The sequence below is a fragment of the Bos mutus genome, chromosome 29 (assembly GCF_027580195.1).
Source record: "Bos mutus isolate GX-2022 chromosome 29, NWIPB_WYAK_1.1, whole genome shotgun sequence".
Taxonomy (NCBI): domain Eukaryota; kingdom Metazoa; phylum Chordata; class Mammalia; order Artiodactyla; family Bovidae; genus Bos; species Bos mutus.
This window is the reverse complement of record NC_091645.1, coordinates 8,783,320-8,805,687: the sequence shown is the minus strand read 5'-3', so window position 1 is coordinate 8,805,687 and position 22,368 is coordinate 8,783,320. Positions and strand designations below refer to the sequence as shown.

General features: G+C 35.2%; 1 protein-coding gene across 12 annotated transcripts in view; it reads right to left on the bottom strand.

Moving 5' to 3' along the window:
• The window catches only part of PICALM (phosphatidylinositol binding clathrin assembly protein), a 100,927-nt gene that overhangs the window by 5,576 nt on the left and 72,983 nt on the right, over positions 1-22,368 (bottom strand). For 2 of the 12 annotated variants that reach the window (XM_070365042.1, XM_070365045.1), the window contains exons 14-21: positions 21,203-21,283; positions 18,439-18,546; positions 16,680-16,811; positions 16,554-16,584; positions 16,275-16,374; positions 13,079-13,102; positions 11,667-11,726; positions 10,054-10,158 (exon numbers count right to left, since the gene is read on the bottom strand). In XM_070365042.1, coding sequence (XP_070221143.1) covers positions 10,054-10,158; positions 11,667-11,726; positions 13,079-13,102; positions 16,275-16,374; positions 16,554-16,584; positions 16,680-16,811; positions 18,439-18,546; positions 21,203-21,283 — 641 coding nt within the window. The remainder of the gene's footprint in view (positions 1-10,053; positions 10,159-11,666; positions 11,727-13,078; positions 13,103-16,274; positions 16,375-16,553; positions 16,585-16,679; positions 16,812-18,438; positions 18,547-21,202; positions 21,284-22,368) is intronic. The other 10 variants (XM_070365046.1, XM_070365049.1, XM_070365047.1 and 7 more) reach the window with 6 other exon arrangements.

Below are 22,368 nucleotides of genomic sequence, written 5' to 3'. Positions count from 1 at the left end.
ATGGGGAACGCATGTACACCCGTGGCTGATTCATGTCAATGTATGGCAAAACCAATACAATATTGTAAAGTAATTAGCCTCCAAAAAATAAATAATTTTTTTTTAATTAAAAAAAAAAAGAAAAATCCAATGATCTTTGTTAACTGCAAAATCACTGTATTTTACAAGGTAGCAGTAAGACAAATTGCAACTGACCCTGCAGTCATATTCCACTACAAATATGCCAACACACACACACATCCAAACAAAAGAAAGACTTTCACTTATTTATGTCAGTAACATTCTCTATACCACAATTTCCACAGAGCTAAAAAAAATTAGTACAGCCACCAGTTTGTTCAAATTAAACTGACCTATCCCACAACTAAATATGCCATTTAAACAAATGGTCAGTCTCACTAGTCTAAAATAGACATACTTAAGTTTTTTCTCATTTTATATGAAAATGAAATACTGAACAATGAAATAAGAGCTGAATATAAATTAAAATACTAAAATGTACATGTAATTGATGATGGCAACTCAGTTGATACTCCTTCACCCTCTTTCTCCACCTGAATCAACCTTTATAAAAATGCTGCAAAAAAGCAGGGTTTTTCTCCCCCTTTTTGGCTGTAGTGTGTGTTTAGCATAGTAAAGACAACAGTACAGAAATTGTAAGTTAACTTCAAAAAAAAGCAAATATTCTAATAAAGGAATTTTTGAAAAATAGAGTTCTATCAATATACTAAAGACCATAAAATAAAAATGGTTACTACTCCTTCATTCTACAATGTTCAACACCAAACAAGAAAATTTCATGTTAGAACAAGAAAATAGCATCAGTCTCAGAAAGTGAGCCTAGTGCAACTGAAAGCTTATAGGAGAATAAAGGACTGGGCATTTTAGGACAAACTTCTTGAAATACATACTGGCTGTGTGTATGTATTAAAATTCTTAGAGAAGGAGCAACTCTGCCACATCTTTACATCTGAATTTGAATTCAAAAGCCTGGATAGCAAATAGCAACACTGTAAAGACTCATTTTGTCTTTGCTCAAGAGGCAAGTTAGGAGAAAAATGGGTGTACTTCTTTTGCCAAGGATGAGAGCAGTTTTATGGAAAGATGGAGATGAATCTAATCCTGGCTCTTTTGTAAAATGGGGTTAAGAAAGACCCAATACCCAAACCTCCCTTAACAGCTGCCTTGAGGACTGAAATATACAAAAAGCGCCCAGCTCGTTGAGTGGCATACATTAGTCACTCAAATATTAGTTCAGCCTTCCTTACCCACTACAATCAAATACTCATCTAATTTTATATAATAGGATCAGCTCAAATCTCACTGAATCTGCATTGCTCTTTTAAGAGTTTTTATTTTACCATCAACCAGTCACTTGTGCTTCCATACTACACTCACCTTCAGGCTCCTCAAATGTACAGAAACATTAAGAATAAGAAATATATTTTGTCTCTTGTTCAGCAACTAGCAGTGACTTACACACAGTAAACACATTCTATAACATGCTAAGTTAAAAATATAAAACATATTTTAAAGTAAAACTAAGTAAAATTTACACATTCTATAACATGCTAAGTTAAAATGATTTTTGATGATAAAACAAGCTCTGTATAAAAATGATCATCAAAGTGGCGTATTAGAAGAAAGTATTAGAACTTCCCTATTTTTACCCTCTTAAAATGTCTATTTCTCCACGTTTTTAATGTACATAACACTGCTATAAGAATACAGAAGTATAAATACACTGAGGGGACATGCTTAAAGACCACTTTCCTGATACTGCTGTGTAATCAAAACATTTTAGAAACCTCAGCCCTACTTAATATGATTTTACCGAGACATTACCTACAAAACTAACCCACAGAAAGATATGCTGATTTTGAATGTTACTGAATCCAGATGAGTAAGACATAAACATACAGTATTACACTGCAATATTTTATACTAAAGACAGTGCTATTCTCAGCTGCCTCTGAGAAGTATGGCTACAAAGAGAAGACTTCTCTATTGCACAAGGTAAAGGGCCTGTCCTGGAGGCTGAGTCAAATACCTTTGATAACTGTTTCCTGGGTTTATGTTCAACACAAACCCATCATGGGCTTTGGCCCATCAGTAACACCAAAAAGTAATGCCAACATTTCTGTCGCCTTCAAAGTGCTACTCATCTTGTTTTAGGGGCACAAAACAGTGACCTAAGAGGATTTCTCTTTAAATGTATGTTGTTTCTAAACCTCTTTACATAGAAGTAATGTTACTGCAAAACGGCTTCTGAGACATCTCCTTAAAATCATGGCAACGTAAATTGACAAAGAATTATAGAAAACCAAACTGCAGAGGGAAATGGATCGCAAGACTTCTTAAACTCATGGAAGGAAATATTAACTGCTAAAGCTAAAAATAAACATTTCCATATATAAGAAGTGTTTCCAGGGTAAGAGAAGTCTGTTTAAAGTTCAATTTGATGGATGGAAATCCTGAAAGCTGGCTCAGCTTATGTGAATAAAATGTTTATGGCTCATTTATATAAGACTTTAACTTCTTATCCCTTGAAAACCAAAGAAAATGAAAAGCTTAGGTTTATGTTAACTGGTACATAAGGAGACAAAATAGTAATTATACCTAAAATGCACCACTTATTTGCTATTTATTGAAAATATGGCACTTTTCTTCAGTCAAAAAAACTTTCAAACTGTGTTCCATATATGAGCTTGAGGCTATTACCTGATTTATCCACTACCTGATTTATGCTTTTACCTGATTTATCTACTAAGCTTCAATTTAAAACATCTAAGGAGAGAGCTCCTTAGACTTGGACATTTTCACAAAAGGTTCGCTACCTCCACCAAAAAGGCGGGGGGAGGGGGCATATAAACTATACTAAATTGGACCAAATAAAAATTTTAATATAAAATCAAGTTTGGTAGTTTATGGTAACACTACCTCCACAAATGCTAAAATACATAAGGTAAAATCATCATTTTATAGATAAAGAAACTGAGGCTCATCAAATTTCCAAGGGCAACCTTCTCTGAAACACCTGGTTAGTGGGGAGTTGAGCTGACGAATCTGTTGAACTATCCTCCCAAAAGGTATCAATATGTTAAAGTCCTGACCCCTATGAATGAATCTATGAAAGTGACCTATTTGGAAATAGGGTCTCTGCAGACGTAATCAAGTAATGATGGGGTCATTAGGGTAGGCCCTAATTCAATGACTTTCTACGAGGGAAATGCCACGTGAAGACAGAGACACAAGGAGAGCGCCACGTGCGAGAGGCAGAGGATGACTTGGGCTGCTAAAAGCTGGAAGAGGCAAGGAAGGGTCCTCCTCTAGAGAATTAGGGGAGAAGCATGACCTGCTGACACCCTATTACTGGTCTGTAAGCCTCCAGGATTGCGAGAGATGAAATTCCTGTTGTTTGAAGCCATCAACTTTGCGGTTCACTCTGTTATGGCAGCCCTAAGACACCAGTAACAGATTTGAAGCAGTCCCAGTTCCCAAAGCAGTGTGACTGCTTCCTCTCTAAAACTTGCTGTCTCTATTAATCTCCACTCAGCTAGAATTTATGGTTATATTTAATATACAGAAAAAAGTTTAACATTAGAAAGATCATTTTTTAGAAAGGGTTTCTCTAGTCTCTGTCAGTCAGTGCACACTGCGTGGCTTCTGTACTCACAGTGCTGTACAGTCACTGACGTTCATCAGGAAGACTCTGTAGAACCTCACAGTCACCCAAGACTTTATGGATATGTTCCAGTTTTGTTGAAAACAAGAATTAGATTTCTACCTTTTAGGAAAAAAAATGTCCTCAGCACAAATCCAGCAAAAAGGCCTGGTTCTACATGTTGTCTTATTAATGATAATGGTCAGCAGATGGGACTCCTCCAATTTTTCTTTTGACTGATTCAGGTAGGCCCAGGAGACTACAGAAACAGTCTCACCAATGGTACTAAATCCCAATTCCCAAAGTAAATCCCCCCCATGGGATCTTCTACTAAGCAAGGATGAATGACCACAACACACTGCTGACAAGGCAAAAGGCTCCACAGAAATGCAGCTGGGCAGATCAGCTGACAGAGAGGCACTGCCAACACCCACAATTAACACACCAAGAAAGTTAAAGCAAACAAACAAACAAAAAACGTAAAGCCTAAAAGCAAAGAGAGCTATTAGTTCTCACACACAAGAAAGTCATTAAAAAGGCCATTTTTTGTTTTTGGTAAGACTTAAATTATTCCAACAGCCAAAGCTAACAGTACCCCCATTTAGGCTGGTAAAAGGCACTCACAACCAGCCACTGTGTCCTTTCAGACACTCAACTGATGTCATACTTTCTTAGATCTGGCAGATACAAACAAAAACACAGCAGCCATTTTACATTTTATCCATATCCTCTACTAAAAAAACCCTCAAAGCCTCCCAATACCAATCAGGAAAACAGTAAAACTTTTAATATGCTTATTTTAAAAATCAGATCTGCAAATATAACACTCTATGGTTTTCATATTGCTTTTTGGAAAACAGATTGATACGGGGATCAGTATGAGATTCTCATATAAAAAGTGGTAAGAACATAAGCACAACGCCCCCTCACCAAATCTTCAACATCTCAACTGTTTCATGAACATTCATTAAGAGACTGTTACTTCACATCACAGTTAACTTAAAAAAAAAAAGAAAGCAAAACCAGGTTAACTGTCTTCACGCTTAGTAACATAATTGCTGCATTACTGCAACAGTGGAACAAGTTTACAAACTGTTAATCAGCAATGTACATTTCAATTTATATACCAGTGTGTAACAGTGTTTATATAAAGCACAAGCAAGAGAGGACAGGAAGAGTCCCCATTCTCCCCAAGTTAATAAACACCCTAGTAACTGGTAACAGGAAATCAAATAGTGTGAGGAAGCACAGAAGTGAAGAAAAAAAAGCATTAGCCATATGGTTCTAGTATTCTCCATACAGTCAAACATACAGAAATATGCACTCATGTAGAGCATTAAAAAAAAAAAAAAAGGCTACAACACTAGTCATGAAACAGAACATCTTTAAGCTGTGTGATAATATTTTAAAAAATATAGAATTAGCACAAAATGTGAACTGAACAGAGTAAGTGTATAGGTCTATAGGAACATTACAGTAATGTCTATTAAATAAATTAAGAATATACTGAAGAACAAAATAGTCTGAGCTAACAGCCATGTGGAAGGTATTACCTACTTTCTTGCTAGCAGGCACTAACATAGCACTAAGAGAAAGCTAAATATAATTTACAACACACAACACATTGTTTGGAATACTTCATTAATGGTAATATGATAAATATATATGGCAGGGTTGAGGTACCCTCAAGAATATTAACTTGGAAAAAAAAAGAGTATTAACTTGGTTTCATAGTAAGTAGGTAAGAGACCAGGAGCTGTAAGTTACATCTTTAGTAAGTAATGGCTCCCAAAAGAAATACTTCAAGAAATAGGAAGACTTCTGACAATAGTAGAACTGGGATTTGATTAAAAGATTCTATTTTGATGGTTTGCTTATATTTATAAACGATCATTTATTTTATACTGTATAAAGAGACATCTTTGCCTCAAAGAATTTTTATTAAACAAAGAAAGCATAGCAATGACAGAACAACTAAAAGGTTTAAATTAAACATTAAGAAAAATTATTCTGTTTACTGCTACCACTGAACAGCCAAACTTAATAAAAGAAACTAGCTTTGCCGTTGTTCAGTTGCTCAGTCATGTCCAACTCTTTGCAACCCCATGGACTGCAGCACGCCACGCTTTCCTGTCCTTCACTATCTCCTGGAGCTTGCTCAAACTCACATCCATCGAGTCAGTGATGCCATCCAACCATCTCGTCCTCTGTCGTCCCCTTTTCCTTCTGCCTTCTCTCTTTCCCAAAATCAAGGTCTTTTCCAATGAATCGGGCCTTTGCATCAGGTGGCCAAAGTATTGGAGTTTCAGCTTCAACATCAGTCCTTCCAATGAACACCCAGGACTGATTTCCTTCAGGATGGGCTGGTTGGATCTCCTTGCAGTTCAAGGGACTCCCAAGAGTCTTCTCCAACACCACAGTTCAAAAGCATCAATCCTTTGGCGCTCAGCTTTCTTTACGGTCTAGATCTCACATCCATACATGACTACTGGAAAAACCATAGCTTTGACTAGATGAACCTTTGTTGGCATAAAAAGGTTCTGCTTTTTTAATATGCTGTCTAGGTTGGTCACAGCTTTTCTTCCAAGGAACAAGCGTCTTTTAATTTCATGGCTGCAGTCACCATCCACAGTGATTTTAGAGCCCAAGAAAATAAAATCTGTCACTGTTTCCATTGTTTCCCCCTCTATTTGCCCTGAAGTGATGGGACCAGAAGAAACTAAGAATTATTAAAAACTAAAGCATGAGAAAAATCTTTCCTACTCCAAAGACAGTTTAATTCTTAAATGATTAAAAATATTCAATCATGAAATTAAAGGCATTTTCATTCCTCAGGTTAGTCACCTAACATTTTAGCTTACAGTCTATTAGCGAAGAATTTAAACCGATTTTGCACACTGCTTTAAATTACTACAATGTTTATAAGTAAGTAAAAAGATATATCAATGAGAAACAGAGTAAGTGACACAATGGAAAATTATTTGTCAACCAAATTCTCTTGTTTGACAAATAATATTCAAAACCTGTTGAGTCAGGCACCATTTTAGGAACCATGAACATAAAATATACACGCTTGCCTCTGTGAGGGTTACAGTCTAATACAGGCAACTCTCACTAGATCAAATGGATGGAGGAGCGGTAAGTGGACAAAAGGACGAAGTGATGGATGCTAAGCAGTGACAAACTCTATAAAGAGAAGTAATGCAGAACAGGGAAAAGAGCTTCACATCTCAGGAGAGCTGAAAAGGGATGAGAGATAACTTAGAACGAGCGAAGAGTAAATCCACTTTATGACAGACAAAGTTCTTCTAGAACAGACAAGACAGCAGAACAACACTGGATAATTACTGAGAATTGTGAATGCATGGAGCTGGAAGAACATGAATGTTCTGCTTATTCATTATTATTTCAAAGAGGGAAATTCTGTGAGGAAGTTTTTAAGACAAAAGAAAAGCTGAGGGTATATCTTACATGTTCAGTTATATTAAATTCATCTCCTTAGATTTTTGAGTCTGGAGATAAGATGCTACAAATACTGCCTACAGAAGTTTACTCCAGTATCTACACATGGATTAAACTAGAAAGGCAAGAAAGGTTCCAATCTGGATCAAGGATTATAGACTGCAAAAAGGGAGGGGCTAAGAATAGCAGAGGAATGGTTAGTGGGACACCATCACAAGATACAGGGAAAACAAAGAGGGGAAAGGAATCAAAAGCAACAACATAACATTTAAGACTCTGACTTTCAACTGGTTCAAATAACTCTGTAAGGAGAAGTCCAAAGCCTCTTTGAACCACTTCACTGCCACCCAGTCTTTTCCTCGTCATCAATTTGCCTTCTTCATTTCCTTTTCTCAACCAGTAATATTTAAAATTAACTACTGACTTCAAATTTGATTTCTCAACTAGAAGCTTGTTCCCAAATGTTCTCATTCTCTTCTGGGAGCAAGTAATGAGAAAAGTGCAGTTCTATCACTATTTCATTTATATACTTGGAAATTCTTGCATTGTTTTGGTGTTTTAGTGACAGTTAACATGGATTTCAAAAGGAAACAAGATATAAAACCTGTGTTAAGAACTGATGCCAGGGGGCTAGCAATTTTTAAGGCAGATTCTTTTTTACTAAGATTTGTTTTAAACTATATTAAAAACACACACACCAAAACCCCTCATGCATAATGTTTCAAGGTTAAAGTATTATCCAAAACTGTATAGGATGCTCTTGACAACTACAGCAGTTATATCTTAGATACATAAATATAGTTTATAATCCAACAGGAAACCCAAGGAATTAGCAGAGTGGTTCACTACGGGCACAGGAAGACAGTGGTGCCATAGTGGCCACATGGGCTGAGGAGCAGGAGAGAGGTAACGTGGCACAAGTGAGCACCAGGCCAGGAAGGAGCTAAGTTGCATTTCACCACTTGTTTAGTTTAGTTGAAGAATCTTTCCAAATCTCAACTTTTTTTAAATAAAGAATGGTGACACTAGTGACAGGAGGCCCATCTACCTTAAACATTATTTTGAGAATGAGGTAATGTATGTGAAAGTGTTTGCAAACTGCCAGGTAGCACCCAAGCTTAGTAACAATATATTCTGTTTCTGAGCTAGGAGCTTGCAAGACAACACCCACATTAGGTGCTGGGTTTTAGCTATGCATCAGGGAAAATTAGGTAGTTAGTGGTTACCAGTAAATTTACAGCCCCAAAATACAGTTGTTTTTTTTTCCTCTAAATACATTTAAGTTCTTCATCACTTGGTCTTGTAACAGTAAAAAACCCAAGGCAATTTTTAAAAATAAACTACATGTACCTCAAGTTCAAAATGTGGGTAACAAAGAAAAAACTAAAAAAACAACAGGAAGACATATAAACTAAAGGATCTACATCAAAAGTTAAGGAAATCATCAACAGCTTAATGTTATCAAAATCTATACATTTCTTTAACAGTATTCAGCCAATATTCAGAACTGCTGCTAGTAAAAGATGGAAAAGAAAGAAAACTATAAATACCCATAATCTAATTTATAAAAACAAATGCATAAGAAAGATAACTGCATCAATTACCTCATCTACCAAGTAACTTCATTATGAATACTTAACTGTTTGAGGAGCAGGAAGAAAAGGTCACTTTAACATGGACAAATAAGAATAAGAGAGGCATCCGGGGAAATACATGAAATTCAAAGAACATAGATTTTACCTCTCAATCAGAATTAAATTCACTATCCACTCCCAGTCACTGGCACTGCCCAAGTAATCAATTTATTAAATGATAAATACTCAAATTTATTAAATGGTCAATACTCAAAAAGGCTGAAAAATGAAACGGTCTCTTCTGCTTCACTGGTCTATGAGATACATATAGACTAACTTAACTGGATCAATACAAACGAATTTTTGCAATATAACACTGTATACACTGTCAAGTATAAAACTACCTGTGTTCAAGTGGAAAAGGAATAACAAGTCCATCAACAAACATGCTCATGAATGCTTTCAAACAGCATTAAATACATAAAATAATCAATCAGTTGGCACTGGAAGCCACGAAAGGGGGTGACTTTTACAATCACATGTCAGTACTTCCCAACTGTTAAATGATATGAGCAGGGTAATAGAGAGGGATAAGCTATCTCTTTACAAAGGTCTCGTCCCACAAGATGTCATCAGAGAGGTAAACAACAAAGAAACTTCTTATCTCCTCTCCTAACCATAATGGGAGAAGCATTTCTCAAAAAAAAATCCAGATTTCCCTGATGCTAACAATAGTGAGATGAAAAAGAAAGAGTGAATATCCAGGTGAATTTTCATGAACTGAAGAAGGCCTTAGAAACATCTGAAGAGAAAAGTCCTTCCTGTGAAGAAATTAGGTCAGGATGGCATTTCAAGCTTTTTTGCTCTTTTGTGGGGAGAGGGTTATCTGTTTTTAAATATGATCTTCAGCAGGAGAAAGTTATCTAATGAAAAAATAGCATTCACAACTTTTGAAGACTTGTCAAGTTTCACAGACATCTCAACGGCAACACTTCATTGTGGCATTCAAGCCAAGAACTGAGTTCTGAGCTCAAGGTTTCTAAGGCCAACACAGGACAGCGCACATCAGAATTGTTATCAGAAAGAAGGTTTCTTAACCTCTGGCCCTACCAACTATAAGTTATCAAGACTTTTCCATCTTTACCTGTTTGTAATCGCTTATCCTTTCTTTCCAAATAGTCAACATTCCTAAAAGCTCTAACATGAGAAAGATACATGAAGAAAGTATCATCCTCCATGAAGGGAAAAAATGCTAACAACTTGTTTTTTTGAACTGCATAAAAGGATTTTTCGGTATTATATTTCTTCCACATCAAGCACAGTACAAGTTACGTGCAGCATGTTAATTAGTACCTGTGCTCCTGATACAGGGCCAAAAGGGTTTGGTGGTCTCATGACAGGTTGGCTGTATATTAAGCTTGGTTGTGTCATTACAGGTACACTTCCCATTTGAGGAGGCTAAAAAAAACAAAAAACAGAAATTCTCAAGTTAAAGGATGCTGACTCACATTTTCCTTATTATGAGTAAGTAAACAAGAAGGATGATAATGATGTACTAGTATTAGTACATCTGAATTAACTCAAAGGGGAAATGTCTATAAATGCAAATAAGACTGACAGCTAAAAATTTTAAGAGAATTGTTTTGGTATGGAAAATCTTTCTTGTGCTTATTTTTTAACGTTTACCAAAAAACTCAGCTTTTTCTGTATGAATTGCAAAATTCAAACTACAATAAACATACAAAATAATTTAGACCAAAAAAAATTTCCAAACTTGCCATCTTTAGACATAGGGAAACTTAAAACTATAAAATGGTTAAGACATTTCAAAGTAAATTGCCTTTGTTCATCAAATCCAGTTCTTATACCATAATGCAAGTAAGCACAAGGGAAAATAGTTGATTCTTTGAAGACGTTTACCTTCAACAGTTCTTTCATTTTATCTTAACACATTTTTAAAGAAAACCAAGAAGAGGCTTAAATTCACACACAGAGGTTAGTTCATTCTTAAGTAATTGAAAATAAATCTCAAACAACCATCTCTTTAGAAATTACCACTCCACAATATAAAATTAACATAAGTGACAGAACAGAGTACACACACCATTACATTATTTTGGTTAAAATGCAATATTCTAAAATCTTTTCTTTCTGCAAGTTCTACTTAACTTTTTAAGATGACTCCTATTTTCAGTGATTCACTTTATGAGTTTTCTGTGTAGATACCCTTTTTATGTAATGACTACTTAATCCAAAAGCTTTTATGAAACTTTTTCATATGCAGGGAAAGAGCTACTTTCACTAAGACATAAATAAAGAAGTAGCAGAAGTAGCCACAACAGCAATACCAATGGATGAACACTGCCTCCCACCAGCAACAGTTTCCCAGAATGTGTAGTGGGCTGAAGCTACTACACCTTCATTTTTATTTGAGTCTGCATATTAAGAGAGCTGGGAGAGTAAGAGCAGTTTATAATGTGGGTTGTGGGCAGCTTAAAAGTTTAAACACTGTTTCTGTACTATACCAATCATGTCATAGGAAAATTTCTCTGGCCTTTACTAAACTAAATTTACCCCCTACACAATGCAAGAAATATCAACTCCCCACATCCACTATAGTAGTATTAAGGTTTTAAGACCTCACTGGTATTAATATAAGGTCAAAGCAACAGAGACTTGGAGTTAACATTAATGTTTAAATGAGTTCACAATGAAGCATAGATGCCTAACAAAACTTATGAGAGGAAAAATAAGCCAAGTAATACAGTTAACATTAATAAATGATATTTGTTGTATAATAACTGTTTTAGAAATACTTACGAAACCTACGCTGTGGTGCAAGGTTCTGTGCTAGTTACTAAGGGTATATGTGGCACTAACTCTTTTTTCAGTTAAGTTTGGAAATAAATACATGTTAAATGCAGGTCAATCGATTTTCAAAAAGCTGTGTTGGGAAAAATACTTACGATTCCATATCCTATCATGCCTGTTGGTGTAGTAGCAGGATAGGCCATTACAGGGGGGGCCTGACATGGTAAGAGAAAAAACAAACAAGCAAGTGTAACCCACATATGTCAATGGAGTCCAGGTAATTAATAGCTAAAAAGAATTGCTAAGACAGCTGTGATTAAAGGTGATATTTGTGTTCATTAATAACTGTGTCAAGCTCAATGACAAAAGGTGTCTTGAAATTAGCAGAAAAGCACAATTATTAGAAAGAAAAAATACCATTTAAACTTATATGCAACAGTGATCTAAGATTTCAATGTGCTTTTACAGCATTAAAAATATTCAGATTTTTAGAAACACTCAAATCCTGCAATGTAACGTCTGTCTCTCCCATAAAGATGTCTGCCCAGAAAAAGCAGCAGAGTGAATGTTCCTAGGTGCTTCACTTCTGCAGCAAAGACAAAACTTAAAGATTTCAAATCAGTGAACAATCTGATCTTCCAAAAGACTAGTTTCTAAGGACCTCATTCACTTCTTTCAAATAAGCCCAAAGATTTCAAACCACTATGGAGTATGACTCAAGTTTGTATGTAGAATATATATATTAATATTCTAATTTATTCTGCAAATTATTTAAAATATGTTCTGCAAAGCACCAATTCAGAGGAGTAATACATTTTCAAGTCTGTTTATGCTTAAATGTCTAAAAGAATGATCTATCACTAAGATTTGTTTAAGGTCCTTCCTCTTCCTACTTCAATTCATGCTTTGAAATATACGACCTCAGCAAGAATCATTTTAGATACATTTGCTGTCTTAACAACATTCCCCTATGTGTTATCTTTTAATAAAAACTTCAGATGAATACAGGTGAAAGACCAATAACACTGCTAAAACATAAAACATAAATTATATGGCAATTTGAACATACACATGGAGAAGTTAAATAAAGCATAACTAAAGTGAATAGTTAAAAGTTAGTATTTGTGTGAGCATGTAGAACTTATTGGTCTCTCCCTACTTAAAAACCAAGAGCTGCAAGAGCAGTAGACAAACTGCCAAGTACAGCAGAAGCCTGTAAGATTTCATGCAATTGTTATTTTCGACATTACCACAATCACCATTTCCCTTCATTCAGAAGTCATCAAGTGCATAGTGGAAGCACAGATACAAACACAGACGCCCAGCCATCTGGCAGCAAATGGCAGAATATTAAGCAAGAAAAAAAATTTATATTTCCCATGCTACCATCATCAGAATCAATTCTACAACAAACCCATGAAATCAGTAGATGCTAGGAAGAATTTTTGGCACAGTGAAAATTTGAATGTGAAAACAAGTAATAGCTGGAAGGTTATGAGATTCTGCTACAGCAGTGGTTAATAGCATGCCAATTTATTGCAAAAAAGGCTAGTTTTTGGTCACTTACGTATTGTGGAAAATGCATGCCATTCTGTTTTTCCCAGGGAGAACAATTACATAATGCAATAACACTGGATTAGAACAAGTACTTACACAACAGAAAATACATAGAGAGCATTTTAGTTCACATGTACATTCATTAACTACCTAGAATTCCTGGTATTTCCAGCATCTAATGGAAGAACATCTATACCAAAACACTATCAAGGTTGACAAGGGAAATTTAGTCTTTGGCATCATCACCTTACTTACGTAAGAATTACAAGTGTCATTAAAATATAAAACCTATCAGTAGTATGAACAGTGTAAAGTTCAGTGCATACCATAAACCGGGATGCACTGTACAATGAATATCACAGAAAAAAAAGCAAGCAGTTAAAAGAGTTGATAGTGTAACATCATTATATATTTTAATAAAATATCAATAAATTTGTTTTAACTTTTTAAAAGTTTAAAAACCTTGACAGTGTTTAAAGATTAATAAAAAGGTTAGAAATGTAATGTCATAAGCAGCATTTTATCTAGGTAGTGAATCACATCACCAGCCCTAAATGTTAGTCATTAAAAAGAACCTCTATGGAATACATACATACAAATATTTTAACCAAGTCCTCAAGAGATGACACACCTTACCATATACAACACAGCACCATAGATATGGTTTCTTATCAACATTCTAGATGGTTAGATGCCTATTACATTCTAACAGTCAATCTAAGGTCAAGTGCTATTTGCAAATTTCTATTGTTTCATATAGATTAATACTAATTTAATACAAAATAAGAAAAGAGTCATTGTATTTTCCTATCAGCATGCGGATTTATATCATGGTTCATATGTTATATCAATGTATGATTCACACCTAGAGGTATGTTACAATGGGAAAAACACTGGATTCAGAGTCAGAAGGGATGGATTTCAATTTAAATCTGCTTCTGAGCTGCTTTCCACTTGAGGCGAAAAAAAAAAATCAGTTTACCCCTACAGTTGGGACAACAGCTGCTCCCAAGAGTGCACTAATTATAGAGTCAGGACAGTGTGTGTGTGTGTGTAAAATGTAAACTATTTAAAATGTAAGGTTTTATTATTGGTGATGGTAGTGACCACTACCAGGAAAAAAGTTGTTGTTTAGTCACTAAGTCATGTCCAACTCTTTAGAGCCCATCATGTTTCTCTGTCCATGGGATTTCCCAGGCAGAAATGGGTTGCCATTTCCTTCTCCAGGAGAATCTTCCTGACCCAGGGATCAAACCCGTTATCCCCTGCATTGGCAGGTAGATTCTTACTGCTGAGCCATCAGGGAAGCCCAGAGAAAAAGTACTGATTTTAAAAGGTGGCTAAATTTTAGTATTAATTTCCACTAATGAAGACTGAGATTAATAGAACTCTCTAGATAATGTCATGGAAAACTTTAATTGCACACTATTTTTATCTCAGCCCTATATTTAATTTTTACAATTAACCCAAGGAAAACAGCAAAACAGCAGGATGCTCTGGAAGAGCTTTAGTAACAAAAGTGGCTATAATAAGGGTATGAGGGTCTCTAACAACAGGAAGGACACACTGTGCAGCTTGCATAATCAAAATGCTGCTTGTTAGCCCAAGTTTACAAGAAAGCATGTTTCAAATTTTTCTACAAAAAAGAAACTGGTTTTCTCTGACCCAGGAAGACATATTGGATTGGTAAAACAGTAGCTGACCAAGGGTAGTGGTACAGCCACAAACTACTCAAGGACAACCATACCTTACGGTAATTAAAACCATTAGAACTTCTTTAGTATTAGATTCTAACTCATTGGTCCTCCCTGGAGGCTCAGACAGTGAAGAATCTGCCTGCAATGCAGGAGAGACCCAGGTTTGATCTTTGGGTTGGGAAGATCCCCTGGAGAAGGAAATGGCAACCCTCTCTAGGATTCTTGCCTGGAGAATCTCATGGACATTAATTATCGTACAATTAATTTTCATTATTCATAGATTCTATATTTGCAAATTTGTTACAAACTAAAATTTATTTGTAATCCCCAAATCAATACTTGTGAAGCTTTTGAAGTCTTTCATATACATGTGCAAAGCAGTGAAGAATTTGTCACTGGATACATCCAGTTCTGACAAGAAATAACCAGAGGATGGAGAACTAGGGAACAATGCGGAATACCTGAAGACGCTCTGGCTCTGGGGCCAGGTAGGCAGGTCTGGAGTTTCAACTTAGGTACCAATTAGCAGGGTGGTCAACTTAACACCTCTGAATCTCCTTTTCTCTTTTGTAAAATAAAAGAATATATCATCTACTAGAATAAATTTATTTAGGATTTAAGATTATAATCTATGTGAGATGTGTGTGTGTGTATACATACACAGCTGAAACTATACCTGCTTGGTTTTTGTTAATACTGTCATCTAATTTTTATAGCTGATTCTCCTTATTTGCTGCACTTAAGGTTCAAAAGACCCCGATGCTGGGAAAGACTGAAGGGAGGAGAAGGGGACGACAGAGGATAAGATGGTTGGATGGCATCACCGACTCAACGGACATGAGTTTGAGTAAACTCCAGGAGTTGGCAATGGACAGGGAGGCCTGGCGTACTGCAGTCTGTGGGGTCGCAAAGAGTTGGACATGACTGAGTGACTGAACTGAACTAAAGGTTCTTAAAGTCACCAGAACACTGAATTACTGAACACTGAGCCATTTTTAGGGGAAACACTGTGTGTGTGAAATCAGCAACCGATTCAGTGTCAGACAAATAAATAACAGATTTGAAACCAGCAATAGAGAATAATGGTTAAGAACACAGCCTCTGAGGTAACACTGCCTGAGTTCTAAAAACCCACCCCATCTCTTTTATTTGGGCTCATTACTTAATAATCCTATGTTTCCATTTCCTTATCTGTAAAATGGGATAATAATAGTTACTACCATATAAGGTTAATTTGAGGATTATATAAAACAAAACCACGTATTATGTTAGAATGATGCCTGGCACAAAATAACCCTTAAGTAAATGTTAGCTACAAAAATGTACCTGGCAAATAGTGTCAACCCAGCTTCCTTTAGAAGCTGAATGAAAGGAATAAAAATTACTTTTATTTCTTAAATTTTGTAACGACCTTTGCACTTACGCTTTATCACTGCTTTAAACACACTTTCACAGTACATATTCACCTAAATTATTCATATTAGTATATCATGAGATTTTACAACTCACCATTGTTGCAGCATTCCACGCAGTTGTTGGTGCAACCTTTGGTTGCCAGTTAGATCCTCCAGTGAGCTTCTTTTCACCTGGCTGACTCCAATTTACATCACTTTAAATAAACACAAGTGAGATATAAATGTCTGTAATTATGAAGTTTCTTTACTATAAATTTAGATTGAACAGAGCATTTAAGATGCAGATGACATTTATACACATACTTTCTTGAGATAAAAGCCAAACCAACCTCTAGATGGCACATGGGGAAAAAAAAGCAAATTTAACACTCACTTCTTAGTGGTTCCATTTCCAATGCCAAGATCTAGGACACGAGAAAAAGAAAGCATTTAAAAACTAGACTCACTTTTATAAAACAACTTATTGTAAAGAAGATTCAAGAATTCAAAAAATACTTACTGCCCACAAGGTTGGCTAAGGATGAATCCAAGTCATCAGATACTAACTTGTTAGGTGGGAGTTTGGCAACGGGAAGACTCTGGTTCTGAGAGGCCACTGTTGGTTTGAGAAGTCCACCTAGTTCATCAAAGCCTTAAAGTTACAAACAGATGAAATAGGATTTTGTAAGGAACTTTATAGAGCTACAGCTTTCTAAAGGAGGTCTCTGCGTTTTCTCCTTGTTTGTTTAATGGGAAAATCCTTTAAGAAAATGGGCACTAATAAATGCCCTTAAGTGAAAAAGGAGAAATCCACCATTTCAAAGTAAATCGATTGAGGAGGCTGCATGTACTTTGGCAGAATTCATTTGTCTTACGTCATAACAAAATTACATTAAAGTTAAAGGGAATGAAGAAAGAAGCATTCAAGTAAACTACTCGTATTCCAAAACTGGGATGAGAAGGATGGAATTAATCCTCCCCCTCAGCCGACAAAGTCTTCTGAAGACTCACTCACACTTGAAGAAATACAAGTAAAAAATACATCTCTGAAAAAACGTTTCTTTTAAGAACTGTATTTTATAGACCTTTTTATACTCTTTAAAGTGAAGAATGTAAGGTATATGTAAAACAGTATATTAGAATCAAGTGAAAATGAACCACTAGCTTATTTCTTTTTTTCTAAAAACAGCCTAAATTATACCTAAGAAATAGCTAAACTACACTCTAATTGTACAGAATCATGTAGTAAATTAGGACATTGCTTAAAAATAAAATCCCTTAAGGTTCTCTCCTGAAGGGTAAAAGGTAAAACAAATCCAATCAACCAAGCCACCAAACGACTCAATAGCATAACCTAGGAATACTAGAGAATTTGAAAAAGAAAGTCACCAAAAATGGGGGCTTAGAAATTATGAACTGGTTTCTATATCCTTTATCCTTCCTCCCAGTAAGACAAACTCAAGAGGAAAAAGTTAAAATACATCAAAAATCATTGTAAACCTACCAGTGCACAGAAAAAAATGAATTTCTAGTCCATACGTACTCTTTATAAGCTTGCTTCTTACTTTTGTATAACACTTAAGATAAGTATTAATAACTGTATATTATGAAATTAAGAGTATCTCAATGTTTAAATGGTCTGAATTTAATTACTACACTTACCACTCTACGATTAAGAACATAATTTAGTGTCAACTTTATAGGAATTCAATTTTTACAAACTTCAAATTAACAAGATACCAAATGGAAACCTAGCTCTATAGGTCTATAAAGCTGTCTTAAGACAAATGAACAAGCATACTACAAAATGATTAAAAAAAAAAAAAGCCCCTGTACCCATAGCTCTGATATTTAATTATTCCAGCTGTTCACTACACAGACTATTTCAATACGTCAAGGTACCACAGGTAATACTTTCCTAGTTTTCAAAAAAGCCAATTTTATTTCAGTAAAAGTAAAAATTATAGTGAGTAAAAAACAGAGCATTCTACACATAGTCACTAGTAATTGAGAACTCTAATCTAAGGAAAATCTCTTTTTTCTCTCTCTTAACAGCTCTGGGAGAAACAGATCTTCCCAGAATCAAAACTGCCACTAAGAAAAGAATAAAGGCTAATAGTCGCTTGAAATTTTCTTCCAGTCGTTGAAGGAGGAGGACCCACTTCTTTGGCTATCCTAACTCCATCTATTTACACATGGTAAAAGTACCATTATCTGTCCTTACACAGACTCTAAACTAGAACACTAGAGTAAAGGTAATAAAGTAATTTTTTTCTTACCCCCAGAATCTACAGTAATGTTGGTAGATTTATTTCCAAACACAGATTCAAAGTCAACATTAAGGCCAGCTGAAGGATGTGGCTGTGCAACTGGAGAAGGAGTGAACCCTAAGAGAAACCAAAATGGAAGAAGCTCAGTCTTTAGTAACTCTACATTTATAAATATCTAATAATGAAGAAAATAGAATGGAAAAAGCCCTAAATTCCCACAACAAAAAACAAAGCCAACCCTTCCAGCAAAATGTTTCCTAGACTACCACATCTCCTTGTAGTGATTACATTTTCCAAAACAAAATCACCCCACTAAGAAAATAAAAAAGTAAAGTTGAATTACTAGTTTGTTTCATTACAAAATAACATTTTTGCTTATTTTTTACCTTAAATTTTTATGCTAATGATCTTTAAAAAACCAAACACATCTAAAATTCTAGGATCTTGTACGAAACCAAAATTTAAAAGGATCATCTGGGAATAAAATAAGAATTCTGTGGTGTTTAAAAAAAAAATAACTTAGTATCCCAAAAAGTCTTTCTCCCTCTACCTACTCACCTTCCATATTTCTCGCCTCCCTTCCTTCGATGGTTAATCAAAAGCTATACGGTTTAAGTTCATTTGCAAAGTAACAGGATTCTTAAAAGTTATAACCCACTAATCCTTATGAACCCCTTGTGTCCAGGTGTTTTTTGAATATTAAAAAAAAAAAGGACTATTTTCAACCATCTTCTAAGTTCAACTTAGCTACTTCCATAGGGGGTCGCCACATATGTCATCAAATATACTGATTTAACTACGCTGAAACACAAGAACAGAAAGGGAAAATTTTTTCTCTTCTGTCAACGTTACACTGATGCTAGTGGCATTCAGCCAAGACATCCAGTTTATAGAGAAACCAGGTAATGCTGAGGTAAATATAAGATTTTCAATTGTGTAAAGTTTTATTTTTGTGAAGTGAGGTTCTGAATTTCTACAGGATAACTAGAAGAACTAAAATCATCTAGACCTATTATGGCTGTCACATGACTTGAGGAGCTTTCAATCACTGAGTATATATTCAAGTAGAGAACAGCCTAGCAAGGATCACAAAGAAGGGGTTCTTTCACTTGTGGAAGGCTGGAATAAATGGCAATAATAAATTCCTTCCTTGTGGAAGGAATTCTCTTCCATCTCTAAATTTTATAAACTCATAATGTTAAAAAGTTTTAAATATCTGGTATTAGAAGATTAATAACTATATTAGAGAGAAATTAAACTTTTGAGCCGTAAACATAGACCCTTTCTTCCTGTCCCATCTTTCTGCTAAAGGCAATTTCAGTCTATAAGAATCTCACATTGAACTCTTAATGCACATGACCAGGATATAAGGAAGTGTAACAACACTGTACTAAAAAGACTGATCTTAAAGAAAAACTAGGACAAGATTTGTTGAGAAGTTCAAGAAGGTCCTCAAAGTCAGAGAAGCCAGAAAGGACTTTTTATTAACAGTGACTCACACAAGCTGGTATACATCAATGATACTACTGTAAAAGTAGCATTTTACATCAGAGTATCAATATTCTGCAGAGGCAAAGATTTTTAAATGTACAAGTTTGATCTTATGCCATAGTCATTTAGCCTGTAAAATACTCTTAACTCAAAGACACTGACCATACAATGAGAACACAACATTATCAAAATATAATTACATATACTGATTTAACAGTTCTCTGAAGTATACAAACTGTTTAAGAAATACACCACAGGCTTGCCAGTTCTTCTCAAAGCTCCTTACAAAAGGAACAGATGTATCTACTCAAGAAAGACAAAAATCTATCATGCTTTATAATTACATCCCCATGCTACACCATTACAGTGTAAGAAGCTTACAGTGTTCTTTAAATCCTGGAAACAATGTCTGAGCTATGGTATCATTTAATAAGAAAACAAAGGGAACAATAATTTGTAACTAGGACAGTATATCAAATTTCTATTTTCCTCTGATATCCTGTCCCAAATTCTTTCTAGAATTTTGCTCGTATCAGAGATAAGCCTATCCTTCATAATAATACAAAAACAACTTCATAACTTTCTGTAAAGAGAGGAGCCATCTCCTGAGGTCCCTAGGGGCACCAATCTGTGAAATTATGATGTTACTGCCTAAAAGTATAAAAGAATTGAAAAGATACGAAGTAATCCAGAGCTAGTACCTCAAATTTCAACAGCTTCGACTAGCAGAGGAAAAAAGTAAAAGGGAAATTCTTAATAAATTATAATAGCTGATTAGACTGTCAACCTTTAATTTTTAAAAGTGACTTAAAGCAAAGTTATAAAATATCACCATTTCAAAAGAGAAGATTTAGGGATTCCCTGCAAAAGATAAATAGGCTCACCAAGTTAAGGTTACCTTGATGAAAACTGAATTGCCTAACTTTCATTTCACAAAACCCAGTGTAAAGTCTGTCACTGGCCACTTCACAGATTAACACTTATTAATACTGCACTGTAGGAACAATCTCAAGAGGAAAATAATAAGCTGACTGAAAGGTACAAGATGAACAAGTGTTGGGGACAGAGAGGTATTCCAAACACCTCTGAGAAAAATTAGATTGTTAGTAGATTTTGGTGGTAGTTCGGTAACAAATAGGCCTCATACTTTTTTGAGAAAATAACTCTACTATTTATTAAACCAAGTTTTTATTTTCTTACCAACTCATTTTAAGGAAAACAACAAAAAGAAATACCTCTTGCATAAACAAACTAATAAATTTTAGAGATTATTGTTACCTACCTCCAAATAAACCAGCTACAGTAGAAGGCTCATGGCACATAAAGGTAGTATTACGATAAGCTTGAGTGCCACAAAAAGTATCTGACAAGGCATATAAGGGAGGAAAAGAAAGGATAGGAAAAAGAGAGAAAAGTGAGAAAGTGAGGAGGAACAGCTAAGAGTGGAATGAAGTAATTAAAAGCAAAAACAGGAACAAAAACAAAAGAGAAAACAGAGGAGTACAAGCCCTTGGTGTTCTTTAATTTACAACTTACTAAAAATAAGCACTTAACTTAAGGCTCCATTATGAGTGCTATATTTAAAACATATATATAAATAATACTCACAACAAATTTTAAAAAACAACCAACACTGCATATCCTCAGATGAAAAAACATGAACCAGCTGGCTCGTTAGCCAATACTAACATCTCTTCTAATGTCGTCTTCTGCAGATGAGGAAGGAGGCATGGCTGGGACCACGACCCACTCACCTGACTTACACATCCCAGTATCCCTAGGGCTTTAATGAGGGCAAGCTACAAACTACACTGAGAACTATATCAAATCAAGGTCCTGCTCTGAAAGATCTGGAAGGTATCTACATATCTAACTCTCTGATTTTTCCTGGTCATGCTTAACTCTACAGAGCAGGAGCTGGCAAACTACAGCCTATGGCCTATTTATATGGCATGAGAGCTAAAAATGGTTTTTACATGTTGAAACGGTTTAAAAAAAGAGAGAAAAGATGATGACTCACAGATTTTATGCATCATATAAAAGCCTACGGTATTTATTACCTGGCTCTTTACAGTAAGTTTCCTGATCACTATTCTAGAGCAGCATGATCCAAAAGAGCTTTCTAGCAACAGAAATGCTTTATAAATCTGCACACTATGCAGATATGTGAATACGGTACATTATGGTAGCCACTGTGCCACTGAAGAGTGGAACTGTGGCTAGTACAAGTGAGAAAGAAAAATTTTAATTGTATTTAACACTTAATTTTAATAAATCAAGCCTTAAAGGATGACATGTGGCTAGTTAGATGATGCAGTGTAAGCAATGACACACCTTGGGTGGTCCTTTCATGCTCTTACTACTGAGTAAGAAACTAATGGAATTTTTATTACACAACTGTACTTCTTAGGAACTTTCAACTTGCACTGAAAGACTTACTAAAAGGCC